At 47.6% G+C, this 16,825-nt stretch overlaps 2 protein-coding genes across 2 annotated transcripts in view; both read left to right on the plus strand.

The window, feature by feature from the left end:
- Positions 1-492: 492 nt before the first annotated feature.
- Positions 493-13,544, plus strand: PSMD9 (proteasome 26S subunit, non-ATPase 9). The gene is made up of 8 exons (XM_066260644.1): positions 493-764; positions 3,908-4,146; positions 7,048-7,150; positions 8,188-8,399; positions 10,376-10,477; positions 11,409-11,497; positions 11,816-12,908; positions 13,320-13,544. Exons 2-7 carry the CDS (start codon positions 4,009-4,011, stop codon positions 11,841-11,843), a joined length of 672 nt encoding a protein of 223 aa, XP_066116741.1. The 5' UTR covers positions 493-764; positions 3,908-4,008; the 3' UTR covers positions 11,844-12,908; positions 13,320-13,544.
- A 653-nt stretch (positions 13,545-14,197) lies between these two features.
- The window catches only part of CFAP251 (cilia and flagella associated protein 251), a 66,193-nt gene continuing 63,565 nt past the window's right edge, over positions 14,198-16,825 (plus strand). Inside the window, exons 1-3 of the mRNA XM_066260647.1 lie at positions 14,198-14,390; positions 15,261-15,472; positions 15,563-15,775. Of these exons, the coding sequence (XP_066116744.1) occupies positions 15,281-15,472; positions 15,563-15,775 (405 nt within the window). The 5' untranslated portion in view covers positions 14,198-14,390; positions 15,261-15,280. The remainder of the gene's footprint in view (positions 14,391-15,260; positions 15,473-15,562; positions 15,776-16,825) is intronic.

Consider the following 16,825-nt stretch of genomic DNA (forward strand, 5'->3'; position numbering starts at 1 on the left):
AAGTAGGGGAGGGGCAGGAAGTATCAACTCCCATATGTGCCTTGACCAGGCAAGCCCAGGGGTTTGAACCGGCGACCTCAGAGTTCCAGGTTGATGTTTTATTTATTGTGCCAACACAGGTCAGACTTACTGGTTGATTCTTGTATGTGCACTGAACAGGGATTAAAACCACAACCTTGATGTATTGTGATGATGCTCTAACCAACTGAGCTACCTGACCAGGGACCCCAGATGGTTTTATCATTCCTTGTTTGCTCTCTTAAGCTTGTCCTTGATTCTGTAAATAGTTCTTTCACTAAACACCCTGTAAGTATCCTTTGGAGTGTGGTAGTTATTTCATGATGTAGCCCTGAACTGATTCAGTGACTAAGCTAAAATTCTAAAAAATTCTTAGTGAGCCAGCTTTCACAAGCCTGTCAATAACTGGGACCTTGAAGTTCAACCCCTTGGTTTATTGATGCAGGAACAGGGTATAACTGACAGGCAGAGTATAGTCTGTGTGGCTCCTACACCAGGGCAGAGGGGAAATATGAAAAGTTTGCCGAGTCCTGAAGGCAGGCAGTATGAATTATGACCAACCAGATCTTCCTGGGATAGCTCTAGCTTCCTGGATCTATTTTTCAATTCTGTTTCTCTTGGCCTCCTCCTTCTGAAGTGGAAATGAGCACAATACGGACGTTTGGAAGAGGCAAACAGTTCAGATTTTCGGAGATCTTGGCAGCTTTCTAAAACAAAGCCTTTGTTGGCTGGCTGTGGCCCTGCAGGTAAGATGCAAGGGTTGTTCTCTTAGTCTGTTCCCTTAGAATCTGGTTAAACACTGGCTGTCAAGTAGCTAAGAGTATATTGCTTCTGTGTGTGGGTCCATGGGAGGAAGATGTTCTAGAGCAGTGGTGGTCAACCTGGTCCCTACCGCCCACTAGTGAGCATTCCAGCTTTCATGGTGGACGGTAGCAGAGCAACCAAAGTATAAATAAAAAGATAGATTTAACTATAGTAAGTTGTTTTATAAAGATTTATTCTGCCAAACTAAGCGAAAATATGACATAAAGTACTTGGTAAGTAATTATTATTATATGCTTTAACTTGCTGTAACTCTGCTTTATAAATTATATAAGGTAAAGTTACTTCCCTATTTTATAAATCACCATTACTGTGGAAGTTAGAAAATTTTACTACTAACAGAGTAGTAGTGGGCAGTTAGAAAATTTTACTACTAACAGAGATACAAAAGTGGGCAGTAGGTATAAAAAGGTTGACTACCCCTGCTCTAGAGTAAGAACTGATGCTGAGATAAAGTATATGTTGGGTATTTTACTTCACATTTGTTATTTGTGGAGGAGTCTTTTTCAAATGTTTGATGGAGGCAAACATTTGAAGATAAACAAGCCTCAGCCAACATCCTTTGAGTCCTCAATGGGTGGACACATGGATAAGCATGCATTTACAATACCAGGGAAATGGTACAGTGAACAGCTCATCTTTGGGTTGGGTTGGAGAATGATTCTCAAGGGAGGGAATGTTTGAGCTGGATCTTGAAGGAGGAGCTGAAATCGGCCTGGCTTGAGACGATGTCCTAGAGAAGAGATGAGCATATGCTAAAGCCTTGTGCTAAGAGAGATGAAGCAATAAATGTGCCAGAAACTGCTAGAAGCTTAGTGTGGCTGGAACCTAAGTTGTATGTGTGTGTTGAGGGTTGTATGGGCGTGAGTCCAAAAGGCAAACAGTGATCAGAAGCATCCGGAAAGACAAAAGAAGGGCATTGCAAAGGCACTGACAGCTTCCCAATAGCGGAGTTACAAGTGTCACTCTCTCTCTTTTATTTTTATTTTTTATTTTTTATTTTTATTTTTTGAATTTTTCTGAAGCTGGAAACGGGGAGAGACAGTCAGACAGACTCCTGCATGCGCCCGACCGGGATCCACCCGGCACGCCCACCAGGGGCGATGCTCAGCCCACCAGGGGACTATGCTCTGCCCCTCAGGGGCGTCGCTCTGCCGCGACCAGAGCCACTCTAGCACCTGGGGCAGAGGCCAAGGAGCCATCCCCAGCGCTCGGGCCATCTTTGCTCCAATGGAGCCTTTGCTGCAGGAGAGGAAGAGAGAGACAGAGAGGAAGGAGTGGGGTGGGGGTGGAGAAGCAAATGGGCGCTTCCCCTATGTGCCCTGGCTGGGAATAGAACCTGGGTCCCCCGCACGCCAGGCCGATGCTCTACCGCTGAGCCAACCGGCCAGGGCCTTTTTTTTTATTATTATTTATTTATTTTTTTTATTTTGATTTCAGCAAGAGAGGAAAAGAGAGCGAGGAACATCAAGCTGTTCCTGTATGTATCCTGACTGGGGATCAAACCAGGAACCTCTGTGCTTCAGAACAATGCTCTAACTGATTGAGCTATCCAGAAAGGGCTACAGTGTCACTCTTTGGGCAGGTTGTTCTGGCTGCCCTATAGAGAATGGATGAAAGGGGTAACCGAGAAGCTGCGGTCACCGCAATCTAAAAAATTTTGGGGTGATGGGATGAGAGTAGAGATGGAGGCAACCAATGGCTTCAAGAGCTCTAAGGGCAGGAGAAGGAATGGGATCTAGGTTTATTATAACAACAACAAAACTGACAATAACAACATAAGATAATGACAAACAATAGCTCCTTTGAACAAAGAGATTTTCTTATATAATTATAATACCATTGTCTTACTGAGGGAATTTAACATCGATGCACTATAATCTAATATAAAATCCCATATTCAAATTGTCCCAAAAAACATCCTTCATAGCATTTATTTATTTATTTATTTATTTATTTATTTATTTATTTTGAGGGGAACCAGGTTCCAATCAAGAAGCACACTTTTGCATTTCATTGTTGCATCTCTTTAGTCTTCTTGGTGATTGCCCAGCACGCAGGGTTATTTTCCAATGCTGACCTTTTTGAAGAGTTCAGGTCAGTTGTTTTGCAGAATGTCCCTTGGTTAGGATTTGTCTGTTTGTTTTCCATGTTTGTATTCAGGAAGAACATGTTGGAATACTACAAAAGTGATGGTGTGTCCTTTTCATTGCAAAATATAAGGGCCACATGTGAAGATATTAAAGTTTCTTGTTTGGTTTTAAGCTGGGTTGAAATTTGGGCGGCTTGTTTTGCTAGTGGGGCAAGTGCGGTTATTGAGATGACTTTCTCAGCTGTCCAATGGGGTAATAATAATAATCCTGGTTTATAGGATTATTATACATGTTAAGAGACACTTAAACAGTGTTGGGCACATTGTAACTATTTGATACATGATCAATATTACTATTATTGTTACCCAAATTCATAAAGACGTAAACATGTGACAGGCACTAAATCCAGCAATTCTTTACCTCTAGCACCCAGGACAGTGTAAGGCACATAGGAGGCATTCAATAAATATTTGTTGGCAAAATGACAGCTCTATGAAATAGTTTTCTATTGATATAGGACCAATATACAGGTGAGAAAACTGAGCCTCTGAGAAGTGAGGTAATTTACCTAGGTCACTACATTGCAACAGGTGGCAGGAACATCGGATTTGCACCCAAGCTTGTAGGGTTTGGAAAAACGAGGTTATAGGAATATGAATTTGCTTTGTAAGCCATCCAGAGCTGTGTAGACATGAAGAGCTGGATTGGAGCACCACGCGCAGTTCTCTTCGCAGATACAAACAGTAGGTGTTCAATAAATGTTAGGTGAATGAATGAGGACAGAAAATGAACCAGCTAGGGAGAAATCACCTTACCCTGGCCCTGGCCAGCACGCTGGGGTACCGGGAAACCATTCCTCCGTATATTGCCCCAATTGGAGGCGCCACAAGACCACGTTTCCAGGAGGGTGTGGCTTCAGATGGCCCCGCCTTCAAAGGAAACCTGGCCCCTTGCCCCTCCCCGCGCTCACGAAGGGCCGTGGTGTTTTGGTCTACTGACGGAGCCGTAGCCAAAGTTTCCTCGGGGGTCCGCAACCCGGAAACGAGGTGTCCAGAATCCCGGGCTGAGGTCCAAGATGTCGGAGAAGGAAGCGCGGTCGAGCAGGGTCTCTCCACAGACCAGCGCGGTGACTGTCAGCGACGTCCAGGAGCTGATACGGCGCAAGGAGGAGATCGAAGCGCAGATCAAAGCCAATTATGAGGTTCTGGAGAGCGTGAGTGTGGGCTCGGGGCTCCTGGGTGGCTTAAGGGGCGTCCCAAGGCCTCCGGACTCGGTCTCCTGACACCGGGAGGACTGGGAGACCGGGGCGGCCTCCGCTGGAGCTCTCAGCTGTGGATCGGTCTCCTTGGGAGGCCCAACGCGCCGTAACTGCGGCCTCTGTCGGCAGCAGTCGGGCAGATAACGTTGAGAACTGCGAACAGTATTTGGTCTGACAGCGTTTATGGAGCCCTTACTGTGTTGCCGGGCGCTCTGTTAGGCGCTCAGCACTGGTGGGCTCATTTAGTCCTCGAGAAACCCTTTGAGGTGAGCTCTATTATTCCCCCCACTTTAGGGGTGAGGAAACTAACTACTTAACTGAGACCTGCCTCCGGTTACAGAGCTAAGAAGTTTGCGGAGGCCGGGTGATTGATAATCCACCACCACCATCCTTTGTTCAACGTTTACCAGGTGTTCTGTGCTTTGCTAACTTTACCTCAGAGCTTCTTAAACTTTAATGTGGACGTTAAAAATCAGATTCTGAAAAAAAAAATCAGATTCTGATGAGGAGTACGTGCTGTATTTCTGGCAGATTACCAGCGGTGCTGATGCTACTGGTCAGGGGACTAAGTACTAAGCTTTGAGTGACAGTGAAGGCTCATTATTCTTACTGTATAAAGAGAAAACTGAGGCCCAGAGTCGGGCAAACCCTTATCAAGAGTCTTGTAGCTGGCCCTGGCTGGTTGGCTCAGTGGTAGAGCGTCGGCCTGGCGTGCGGAAGTCCCGGGTTCGATTCCCGGCCAGGGCACACGGGAGAGGTGCCCATCTGCTTCTCCACCCCCCCCTCCTTCCTCTCTGTCTCTCTCTTCCCCTCCCGCAGCCGAGGCTCCATTGGAGCAAAGTTGGCCCGGGCACTGAGGATGGCTCCGTGGCCTCTGCCTCAGGTGCTAGAATGGCTCTGTTCACAACAGAGCGACGCCTCGGATGGGCAGAGCATCACCCGCTGGTGGGCATGCCGGGTGGATCCCAGTTGGGCGCATGCGGGAGTCTGTCTGACTGCCTCCCTGTTTCCAACTTCAGAAAAATACAAAAAAAAAAAAAAAGTCTTGTAGCTAAGAAGTGGCAATGGTGGGTCAGGTCCCAAGGTCTGTCTGGCTCCAAAACTGATAGTTTTTCTTAAGCCACCTAGTGTAAAACCACAAGTCAATTTGTAGAGAGAGTAGGTTAATTATGTCCCATACAGGGCAGATGGAATGCATTTTAGATAATGGGAGTAAGATAGAGTACCAGATGGAGGCCAGCGTACTGTTTTACTGGGTGCTGACTATATATGCCAGGAGGGTGCTGGTTTATGAAAAAGTCACTTGCTCAGAGTCACAAAGTGGCATTTAGAGTTTAGGCCTGTTGTGCTTTCAAGGGTTATGCCAGAAATTTCTTAAACTTAAGTTATTGTCTACCATGAGCAGGATGCTGTATCCATATACTTCCTGTACTGTTATTCCCTTTATGTTTTTCTTAAAGTTGATCCCCTTTTTCACTTAAATAAAATTATTTTATAATAATTTTTAAAATTGATTTTAGGGAGAGAGGAAGGGAGATAGAGACAGAAACATCTGTTCCTGTACGTGCCCTGACTGAAGATCAAACCTGCAACCTCTGCACTTTGGGATGATGCTCTAACCAACCGAGCTATCTGGCCAGAACTTAAATAAATTTATTTTAAAAGGAAATTTCATCCCTGGCCAGTGATGCAATGGATAGAGCATTGCCCCGGAACACAGAGGTTGTCGGCTGGATCCCAGGGGTGCTAGCTCAATCCTGTGGGCCACCAGCTCAAGCCCAAGGTTGCCAGCTAGATCCTGGGCTTGCTGGCTTAAGTCTTCCCATTTTATAATTGAGGAAGCTGAGACTTAAAGAGGTGAAGGTCTTGCCTGACCTATGGTAGCGTAGTGGATAAAGCATCAACCTGGAATGCTGAAGTTGACAGTTTGAAACCATGGGCTTGCCTGTTCAAGGCACATATGGGAGTTGATGCTTCTTGCTCCTCTTTTCTTCTCTCTCTCTCTCTCTCTCTTTTTCTTCTCTAAAATGAATAAATAAAGTCTTAAAAACATAATAAAGTAAAGAGGTGAAGGTCTTAACCAAGGGCACCCAGATTGTACGTCGCAGAACTGGGATCATGTCAAAGGCTGACTGCAAATTCCCTGCCCTGCATCATTATCAGTGTGTAACATGTTTCATTGCTTTTGTATGCCATGATTTAACTTATGTAGGTAGGAAATGTATTATTTCAAATAGGGAATACATTCCCATTGTCGAAATTCAAAGTCTACTAATGGCTGTAAAATGAAAAGTCTGTCTCCTTCCCCTGTCCACCAACCACTCAGTTCCCCTCCTTCGGGGCCATCTGGCGATATCAGTGTATCCATCCAGGGGTGAGAGCCTCTTTTTGATATCCCTTTTAGATTTTTTTTTTATATTCAGCAGAAGCAAAGGCCTGCCACAGCTGGGTGCTCTCAGGGGGTATCACTCCCCTCCAACTTCCAAGGCCATCAGCCAGCCAGGTGTCAGCTGCCTGTGGGAAGGAAGGGGGTCAGGGTAGTTGGAGGAGGAGGCTGGCCTTGGGGGATTCGTGCTCAAAGGAGTCATTAATTTTATCTGTACAGTTCCATCTTCAGAAGAGGAATGATTCATGAATCACTTGTGTTATCAAAAAGCAATTTAAAAAATAGGGCCCACCTTAGAGAGTTCCTGTGAGAGGATGTGGGTAAAACACGTGGTCTGGGCCAAGTGGTCAACAGAAGGCAGCTCTCATTACTGTCGCCTGACAAAGACTGTGGAAGAAGATAGTCTGAGGAAAGGGGTCTTGAGGACTTCATACCTTGCAGGTTTTTTGATCCACATTTCTTCCCTTCAGCAAAAAGGCATTGGGATGAACGAGCCCTTGGTGGACTGCGAGGGCTACCCCCGGTCAGACGTGGACTTGTACCAAGTTCGAACCGCCAGGCACAACATCGTCTGTGAGTGACCCTTGCGGGTGGGGCATACCCCACCTTATAGAAGGAGATGTTAAAGGCACACAAATGAAACCACCAGGAGTCTATGTTATCTGCTTGCCTCACTTCTGCCTTGACAGGGTCATCTCATTGTCCCCGTGAGAGGACTGAGAACTCAGGGAATGGGTTAAGCTCAGGGTTCTATATTTATAGTTTCATTTTTCACTTTGTTTTTAAGAACTTGACTTGAAGGTGGAAACTTTATTGAAATAACAATAGAAACCCAAGTCAAATATTGCTTACAATCCTACTCAAACCAATTATGTGTTAGGACTTACGAAACAGAGGGAGAAGAGAGGTTGGGTAGCATATTAGTCTTTTGCTTCTGATATAACAAATCACCCTGGACTTAGTAACATAAAATGTCACAAACGTGTTATCTCACAGTTCTGGAAGTGAGACGTGCAAATGGGTCTCACTAGGCTAAGATCAGGAAGTGGGTGGAGCTCAGGGGAGTGGGTGGGGCTCTCATCTTTTCCAGCTTCTAGAGGTCACTCACACTCCTTGTGTCATGGTGCCTTCCATCTTCAAAGCCAACAATCACAGCTCTCCAACTCTGTCACGTCTCTCTCTCACTCTGCCTCCCTCTTTCACTTACAAAGACCTGTTGATTGCACTGGGCCCACCACTTGGATAACCCAGGGTAATCTCCATCTCAGCGTCTGAAACTTAATCACATCTGCAAAGTCCCTTTGGCCAGGTAAAGTAACATAGTTACAGGTTCTGGGAATTAGGACAGGAGCCTCTTTGAGGGACCATTGTTCACTCTGCTGCAGGTGGGCAACCAGCAGTCTACCACCAAATCATATTGGAAGGGAACTGTTGTCTACGTTTTCTGCTTACTGACTTCTACTACCCATTTGAATCATGACTCCACCTGAGTGTGTTTTGGTGTAAGGCCGAGCACGTAGGAAGTGCTTATTCAATATTCAGTGAGTGAATGTGGGAGCCTGGTGTCCTCAGCTGCCATCCTTAGCCCTGATACGGTTTTCTTCTCCCAGGCTTGCAGAATGATCACAAGGCGGTGATGAAGCAGGTGGAGGAGGCCCTGCACCAGCTGCATGCTCGGGACAAGGAGAAGCAGGCCCGGGACATGGCCGAGGCCCACGAAGAAGCCAGGAGCCGCAGCCTGGAGCAGAGTGAGGGCCTCAGCCCCCCTCAGGCCTTTGCCAAGGTGAACAGCATCAGCCCCGGCTCCCCTGCCAGCATCGCGGTAAGCCAAGGCCTGGCCACCCAAATCTGTACCCAGTGGGTGCCTTAGGGCAGGGGTGCGGTGGGGGGGACTATGGGAAACCAGAGCCACGCTCTCTCTGCACTGCAGCTTGACTTCACTTTCTCATTCAGCAAACACTGAAACCTGCTGAGGGCCCAGCCAGGGTTTTGGAGAGGAGTCAGCCCCTGCTGCCCACTAAACTGGTCAGGGAATGATATGGGACACATGGTGGAAGGTGGCAAGTGTCGCAAGTGAGGGATGGAGAATCTCTTCCTGGTACTCATTGTAGCCGGACACTGACTGGTAGACATGGGGATAACAACTGCTGTCCCACCAGATGAGCTACATCTTTCATGGGGTATTTTAAAATGTTTTAAACAGCTTTATTGAGATGTAATACACATGCCATAAAATTTACCAGTTTAAAGTATACAATTCTGTGGCTTTTCATGTATTCACAGAGCTCTGCGTCTGTTTTAGAGCATTTCCATCATTTTAATTAAAATATTTTTTATTAAGTGAAAGGCAGGGAGGCAGAGAGACAGATTCCCACATGTGCCCCGACTGGGATCCACCTGGCAAGCCCATTAGGGGATGATGCTCGCCCATCTAGGACCACTGCTCCATTGTTTGGCAACTAAGCTATTTCAGTGCCTGAGGTGAGGCCATGGTGCCATCCTCAGTGCCCAGGGCCAACTTGCTCAAAGATTTGAGCCATGGCTGCAGGAGGGGAAGAGAAGGAGGGGAGGGGGGAGAAGCAGATGGTTGCTTCTCCTGTGTGCCCTGACTGGAAATTGAACCCGGGACTTCTATACACTGGGCTGCCGCCCTGCCACTGAGCCACTTGGCCAGGGCCCATTTTCATCATCCTAAAAAAGAAGCTATACCATTTAGTCATTCCCCCCAAAACCCTCCCATCTTCCCCAGCCCCTGGCAACCACCAGTCTGCTTTCTGTCTCTATGGACTTGTCTGTTCTGAGCACATCGTATAAATAGAATCATACACTATGTGGTCCTTTGTGACTGGCTTCTTCCACTAAGTATTGTGTTTTCAAGGCTTGCCCATGTAGGAGCATGTACCATTCCTTTTTAGAGCTGAGTAATCTCCACTGTGTGGATAGATCACATTTTGTTTCCCATTCATTAATGGACTTTTTAGTTTCCATTTTTTATCTATTATGAATGATACTGCTGTGAATGTCACATGCAGGTTTTCATGTGGGCTTGTATCTAATATTTAATCCCACAGCCACCTCCTGCAGTCGGTGCTAACTTTACTCCATTTCACCCATGAGGAAAGAGCCTCTGAGCCCTGAAGTAGTTTGTGCCAGGGCACATCCTAAGACAGGGAGCGGGGTCCTGATTCCAGGTCCTCTTTAGGGTCACAAGGTCCTAGTTAGACATCGGCTGTTTTCTTTGGCACCATGTCCACAGTATCTAGCACACTGTTATAGTTGACTCGTGTCAAATACTATTTGTAGAGGGGATGAGTGAATCACCAGCTAGGCTGTTAGAATGAAAGGGTCACCCTAGTCCTGGGTCAGTATTGTGCCTGTGGCAGATTATTTGAGGGCTTCTAGGGCAAACTTGTCTGAATTTTGACCCCTGAACAAAGTAGGCCCTGACTGAGTTGGCCGATGTTCATTTGCCCCTGAACCTGGGTCAGGACCCCGGAGAGCAGCATTTGGTTTTTGCCCATACATCTCAAGACCTCTAGAACTGCCAGCTTTTCTCAGACACTGGGCAGACTTGGCCACCTTCTACTAGATCTGCCCTAGGAGGAGTCCCTGGAGGAGGTGACCCAGTTATCCACCCTCTACATGAGGTATCTGAATCCCTGCCCTCTTTGCTTTGAGCCTCCACTGTCCCCTGTAGAAAATAATCTGTTGATCTTGACCTTAAATTGGGTATGGAAGGGTGAAGAACACGGGAAGCACATTTAATCTCTATCCTGGTTTTCCATTTCTCTTCTTTAGGGTCTGCAAGTGGATGATGAGATTGTGGAGTTTGGCTCTGTGAACACTCAAAACTTCCAGTCACTGCAAAACGTTGGCAGCGTGGTACAGCACAGCGAGGGGGTGAGTTGGAGGTCATGTGGCATTTGGTTGGTAACCCTAGAATTGCCAGCACCTTTAACTGCTGCCTTCAAAGTGCTGTTACTCAAGCATAGTCCCTGCTTGGGGCCTTTGAATGTGCTGTTCCCTCTGCCTAGAATGCTTTTCCTCCCTCAATTCCTTGTTTTTTAAAACTGCTTTTTTTTTCTTTCATTTTTTTCTGTGGCAGAGACAGAGTCAGAGAGAGGGACAGACCGGAAGGGAGGGAGATGAGAAACATCAATCCTTCGTTGTGGTTCCTTAGTTGTTCATTGATTGATTTCTCATATGTGCCTTGACCAGGGGGCTACAGCAGACCGAGTGACCCCTTGCTCGAGCTAGTGACCTTGGGCTCAAGCTAGTGAGCCTTGTTCAAACTAGATGAGCAAGCCCGTGTTCAAGCTGGCGACCTTGGGGTCTTGAACCTGGATCCTCTGCATCCCAGTCAGACACTTTATCCACTGCGCCACCGCCTGGTTAGGCACTATACTATATTTCAACAATACCTTATTAAGAGAGACATTGGGTGTTTTCAGTTTTTAAATTTATAAACAGTCCTGGGAGGAACACTTTGTTTGTATATCATCTTGTACTTTTGCAAAATGTATTTCCAATGCACCTTTTATTTATTTTTATTTTATTTTATTATTTTTTACAGCCTTCCTTCTGTATATACCTTTGAAAGAGGTTTTTTTTTTGGGGGGGGATGTGTTTCTGCAAGAGGTTGGTGCTGATCTGCAGCCCCACTGGCTGCCCCAAGAGTGCCACATCCCCCACACACACGAATTGCAGGCTAGTGCTTAAAATAAGCATCTTTGCCAATCTGATGGGCAAAAAATATATATCTCAGCATTTTAGCCTGAATCTCTTTGAGCGCTACAGAGGTTGAACCTGAAATGAGTTACTTTCCTTTCAGAAGCCCCTGAATGTGACAGTGATCCGCAGAGGGGAGAAACACCAGCTTAGACTTGTCCCGACACGCTGGGCGGGGAAGGGACTGCTGGGGTAAGGTATCTCCCTTTCCTTTGTTCACTCACACCGCAGCTTCTGTTGTGTGCTGGTTACATAGGAAGCCTGGGGGCGGTGCTGGGAAATGATGGGCATCTCCAGGTGACCAGTAGGACTCCAGGATGAATACCTGTGGTAGGAATGAGACTGCACGTACGGGGTGGGGGAGCCCTGGTCTCTGGTTCTTTCATTAACGGTCCATTTGCTTTACAGAGCTAACTACAGAATGTAGTGACAAGCTCAGGAGGGCTCACCTTCTGATCTTCCTGAATGAAGCTGCCAAACTTACACTGTTTCTTTTTTTTTTCCTTCCAGCTGCAACATTATTCCTCTGCAAAGATGATTGTCCCTGGGGAGCAGTAACAGGAAAGCATCTTCTGTTGTCCTGGGTCTAGGGGGGCCTTCTTCCAACTCTTCTGTCCCTGAAGTTTAAGGATCTGCAGGAGGCTGGGAACCTGAACTTCTAGGTGGTGAATATGCTGTGGCCTCCAAGTGTTATCTCCTGGGGCTTTGTTAAAAACTTGAGAAGTGCTTCTTAGCATCTTTCACAAATTAGGCCGTGGCCCTAAGTGGAAATCCTCTGATTGTGGGCAAGAGGGTGGGAGTTATTCTGACAGATGCTGCTGTGACTTTATTTTAGAAAAACTTCCCCCCAAGTGAACACAGTTTTATAGTACTGATACAACCCCAAATGAATTTTTTATAAACCTTGCAGATCAAAGCTTAGACTGGAATTAGACTATCCTCATAGAAAGCTGGGTAGAACCACAATTGTGCCAAAGTCACATCTGACCAACAACATTTGAGGAACATCATTGTTTATTGCAGGGGGTTTCCAGACGCTCTGGCTACCCACCTGTGTTTGCATTGTGGCCTTGCTGCTCTAAATACAGAAACTGCATCCTCAGCAGTTGAACCTCCAGAGCCACAGCTGCTCCCTTTAAGAATAGAGAAACCAGGAGGCTCCCCAGGCTGCCCAGCGAGGGGTTGGCTTTCTTGTCCATAAACCACCAGAGGGCAGCAAGCTCCCTTCACTGCTAGAATAAAAAATGCCTGCAAATTCGCTTCTAATTTGACTTTTTATGTGCACCTCCTTGTCATGCCCTCAGGTCAGCACTGTTTTATAAACCACTCAGGTGTGCCTGACACTGCTGTTGGGAATAAGCAGTGTGTGCACATCAGACCCCTTGAAAATGCCAATTCCTCCTTCTTTTCATTCTCTCTTTAACATGGCAAGATGGGTTTCCGGGATTCCTAGTGCCTCTAGTCTTTCTCTCTTCTTGGTATCACAGTGTTTATTTCCACAGACCCTTCTCAGAGGTCTGGGCTGTTTTCCTGAGGCACGCCTGTGTTCCTTGAGACTGGATGTGCTTGGGTTGGATAAGAATCCAGCTTGCGGCCCTGGCCGGTTGGCTCAGTGGTAGAGCGTCGGCCTGGCGTGCGGGGGGACCCGGGTTCGATTCCCAGCCAGGGCACATAGGAGAAGTGCCCATTTGCTTCTCCACCCCCCCCCTCCTTCCTCTCTGTCTCTCTCTTCCCCTCCCGCAGCCAAGGCTCCATTGGAGCAAAGATGGCCCGGGCGCTGGGGATGGCTCCTTGGCCTCTGCCCCAGGCTCTAGAGTGGCTCTGGTCGCAACGGAGCGACGCCCCGGAGGGGCAGAGCATCGCCCCCTGGTGGGCAGAGCGTCGCCCCTGGTGGGCATGCCGGGTGGATCCCGGTCGGGCGCATGCGGGAGTCTGTCTGACTGTCTCTCCCCGTTTCCAGCTTCAGAAAAATACAAAAAAAAAAAAAAAAAAATCCAGCTTGCCCCGGCGGGAGTTGGTATTGGGGTGTGCTTCCAGCCGTGGGTTCTCATGCTCAACTGGAAAGCCTTCCTGTCTAGTGTCTTCCCCAGACTGTCACTCCAGCCCTACATCCCCATGTATTTCCCACATGGCCACAGTGCTTACCAACCTCTGCTGTTTAAATTGTGTTCTTATTCCAAGTGCTAATCATTTTCTTTATTTGAGCCCTAGACTATAATAAACAGCTTCTCCTATTCAATTTATCTCCCCCCCTTCTTTTTGAGATGTATGTATAATAAATTAATCAGCATTGGGGCATGGGTAGTGGGGGGGATCATTCACATTCTCCTAAACGAACAGCAGCAAAGAGCTTCTGCATCCTTGCTGTGGGTGGTTCCCTGCAGGCCTCCCTTTAGAAGCTTCGTGAGTCTGAAATTCCAGGGGAAGGTCACTTGGAGGTAGAATGATCCTAACAGGTTTAACCAAACTGGTTTTGCCGAAACGTTTTGTGATAAGAACAGCAAGATAATAACCTATGTAGTACAGTACTTAATTCCAGCTAGCTTAACTTCTCAACACAGCGCTTCTTTCTCAACACAGCACTTCTTGCCCTGGTGGAAAGGTGTGGAGGAGAGATGGATGTCGCCTCCACGAGACCGGGAAATTTAGATTGCTTTTGGCAGAGTTTTATCAAACAGTTCATACTTCTTCACTTAATCTTGTCAAGCCTTCAGAAAGTCAAAACTGCTAGTATTACCTGCTGCAGCTTCTCACCAGAAAAAGTGGACGGAAGGAAAAAACGGGAGGCCAGGAAAGCCAATTGCATGGCCCCAGTCGCAGTGGCGCCTCTCTGATGCGACCAGCAGGGGGCGCGCCGGCCTGCTCGAGCTGCTTTCTGGGCACGTTACCACCGTCCAGCCCTCTAGTTTTACGGCCTGGCGGTGGCGGCGGCTGCAGTTACTATGGGAACAAGGCTTGGGTGGCAACCGTCACCAGGGAACCGGTGCTGAAGAAAGCAGTGGCCTCTGGAGGCTCGGGAGGTGGCTGAGCGGGGGTCGAGGTGGCGGGAGGATCCCGGACTTTGAGGACCTGGTGGGCGAGCTCTGTGAGTCGGGTGGAGGCCACGCGGATCGGGCTGGGGGTGCCCAGCAAAGCGGGACCTGGTGCCTCGTAGGGGGGCGCTCACCCTAGCTGGGCGGAGCTGGGCCTCTGTGGCCCCAGGGAGACCTGATTGGGAGGAAGGGGCCTCGCAGACCCACACACCTGCCTCCCCCTCCCCCCCATCAAGATTCACTGGCAAAGTTTGGCATTGGAAGAGGCTCTGTGTCAAGAGCCCTAGACCCTGCTGCTGTACCAGCTGTGTGGCCGTGAATAAGTCACTTCAACATCAGAGCCTCAAATTCTTAAGTTTGTTATAAGGAATAAATAAGAGAAAAAAGGTTTTTAAACTTTTTAAACGATTGCTACCATTTCCCAAGCACTATGTGGTGCCACTGTGTTGAGAATTTTATGTATGTCATCTCATCTTCACCATAACCCCAGGTTTAGGGGGATATTTCTTTCATTTTATCTTTGAGCAAATATAGACTTTGAGGCATACGGTGACTTGCCCAAGGTCACAGCACCAAGTGAGTGGTGAAACTGGGATGCCAGGAGAGGCTAATGCAAAGCCTGCGCTTTTAACCACTAAGCTACACTGCTTGAGTCATATTAGAATTGTGGCTAATGTCAGAGTTGTGCATGTTGCTGCCTGTTGGAATATAAATGTATTTAAAATGAGTTAGAGAGCTTTAAAGATATTCCTAGAAAGATGAGAGGTCCTGGGATCAATATTTTCAAGATTTGGGACAGGCTTTTCCAGGAGTGTGACATTCTTTTGACCGGTGTTGAACATTTTATCAATAGGTTAGTGCGCCAAGGAATCAAAATGGGGAAACAGAGGGTGTTGCTGATTATTATGGTCCAATTTCTCTAGAGGAAACGCCACAGAGAACAATGTCAGATGCAGAGGAAAACTCACTAGAAGAAGCAGAAGATGGAGAAACAGAAATGGAAGAGGAAGACGAGTATAATCCTAATTATTATGAAGAGGAAGAAATTATGCATTGGGAATCAAGAAAAGATGACTCATTAGCATGGAGAGACTCTCTGGGGGAGGGAGAGGAGGAAGGGGAAGAGGAGGAAAGAGTGGAGGAGGAAAGGGAAGAGGTGGGAGGAGTAGAGGAGGGAGGAATGAAGGTGGGAGGGGAGGAGGTAGAGAAGGATGGAGTGGAGGAGGGAGAGGAGGAAGAAGTGGAGGAGGGAGGGGAAGAGGAGGAAGGAGTGGAGGAGGAAAGGGAGGAGGAGGAGGCTGGAGCAGCACAGGAAGAGGTGGCTGCAGGAGTCCTGGAAGAAACCACAGTGAAGCCCGGAGAACTCTCCATGTCCACGATCAGTTTGGAGAGACTTCCATTGGCTGATTCCCAGTCAATCGAGTCAGAAATTTTTTCAGTAAGTAGTAATTGTCATTCATTTATTCATTCATTCATAGCCATTTCGTGAATGCTTACTATATGCCAAACTATGGGGATACAAAACCAGGTAACAATGCCCTGGCCGGTTGGCTCAGTGGTAGAGTGTCAGCCTGGCGTGCAGGAGTCCCGGGTTTGATTCCTGGCACACAGGAGAAGTGCCCATCTCCTTCTTCACCCCTCCCTGTCTCCTTCCTCTCGGTCTCTCTCTTCCCCTCCCACAGCTGGGGCTCCATTGGAGCAAAGTTGGCCCGGGTGCTGAGGATGGCTCTATGGCCTCTGCCTCAGGCGCTAGAATGGCTCTGGTTGTAACAGAGCGACGTCCCAGATGGACAGAGCATTGTCCCCTGGTGGGCATGCCGGGTGGATCCTGGTCGGGCGCATGCGGGAGTCTGTCTGCCTGCCTCCCCGTTTCTAACTTCAGAAAAATACAAAAAAAAACACAAAACCCAAAACAAACAAAAAAAACCCAGGTAAGACACAGTCCATTCTCTTGAGTTCTAGGGTGTGTAGGGAGGCAGACCCAGAACTAAACATTATAAAATGATAAGCTAAGTGGAGAGACGGAGAGAAATATAGGAGACATTTTTCAAAACAAGACAACTTAACATAGCTTGGTAAATGGTCAGGGAAAGCTTCCTGGAGGAGGAACTGACTTTAAAGGGCTCGTAGGGGTTAGCTGGAGTGTGCTTGTCTTAGAACAGTTAGTGTGGTAATAGTAATATAAGCTTCCGAGAAACCCTCCCTGCAGGAGAACTCAGCTCTGGCCCAAGGAGAACTGACTCTGTGACTAGTCAGATGTTCACCAGAGGAATGGGTCTGCTTTTGTGGGTCTGCTAGTAGGCCAGCAATAAACCTGACACACCCATGATTTATGTTATTTGAGTACAAAAATGTCCAGGCTCCTTATTAAAACACTTCACAATTGGCCCTGGCTGGTTGGCTCAGTGGTAGAGCGTCGGCCTGGCGTGCAGGAGTCCCGGGTTCGATTCCAGGCCAGGGCACACAAGAGAAGTGCCCATCTGCTTTT

The sequence above is a fragment of the Saccopteryx bilineata genome, chromosome 2 (genome assembly GCF_036850765.1).
Source record: "Saccopteryx bilineata isolate mSacBil1 chromosome 2, mSacBil1_pri_phased_curated, whole genome shotgun sequence".
Taxonomy (NCBI): Eukaryota; Metazoa; Chordata; class Mammalia; order Chiroptera; family Emballonuridae; genus Saccopteryx; species Saccopteryx bilineata.

Excerpts from the sequence above, each read along its gene's own strand:
- PSMD9 (XM_066260644.1), top strand. The coding sequence starts at position 4,009 with ATGTCGGAGAAGGAAGCGCGGTCGAGCAGGGTCTCTCCACAGACCAGC. Across the intron at positions 4,147-7,047 it reads ATTATGAGGTTCTGGAGAGC|CAAAAAGGCATTGGGATGAA; the intron begins GTGAGTGTGGGC and ends TCTTCCCTTCAG. Across the intron at positions 10,478-11,408 it reads TGGTACAGCACAGCGAGGGG|AAGCCCCTGAATGTGACAGT; the intron begins GTGAGTTGGAGG and ends CTTTCCTTTCAG.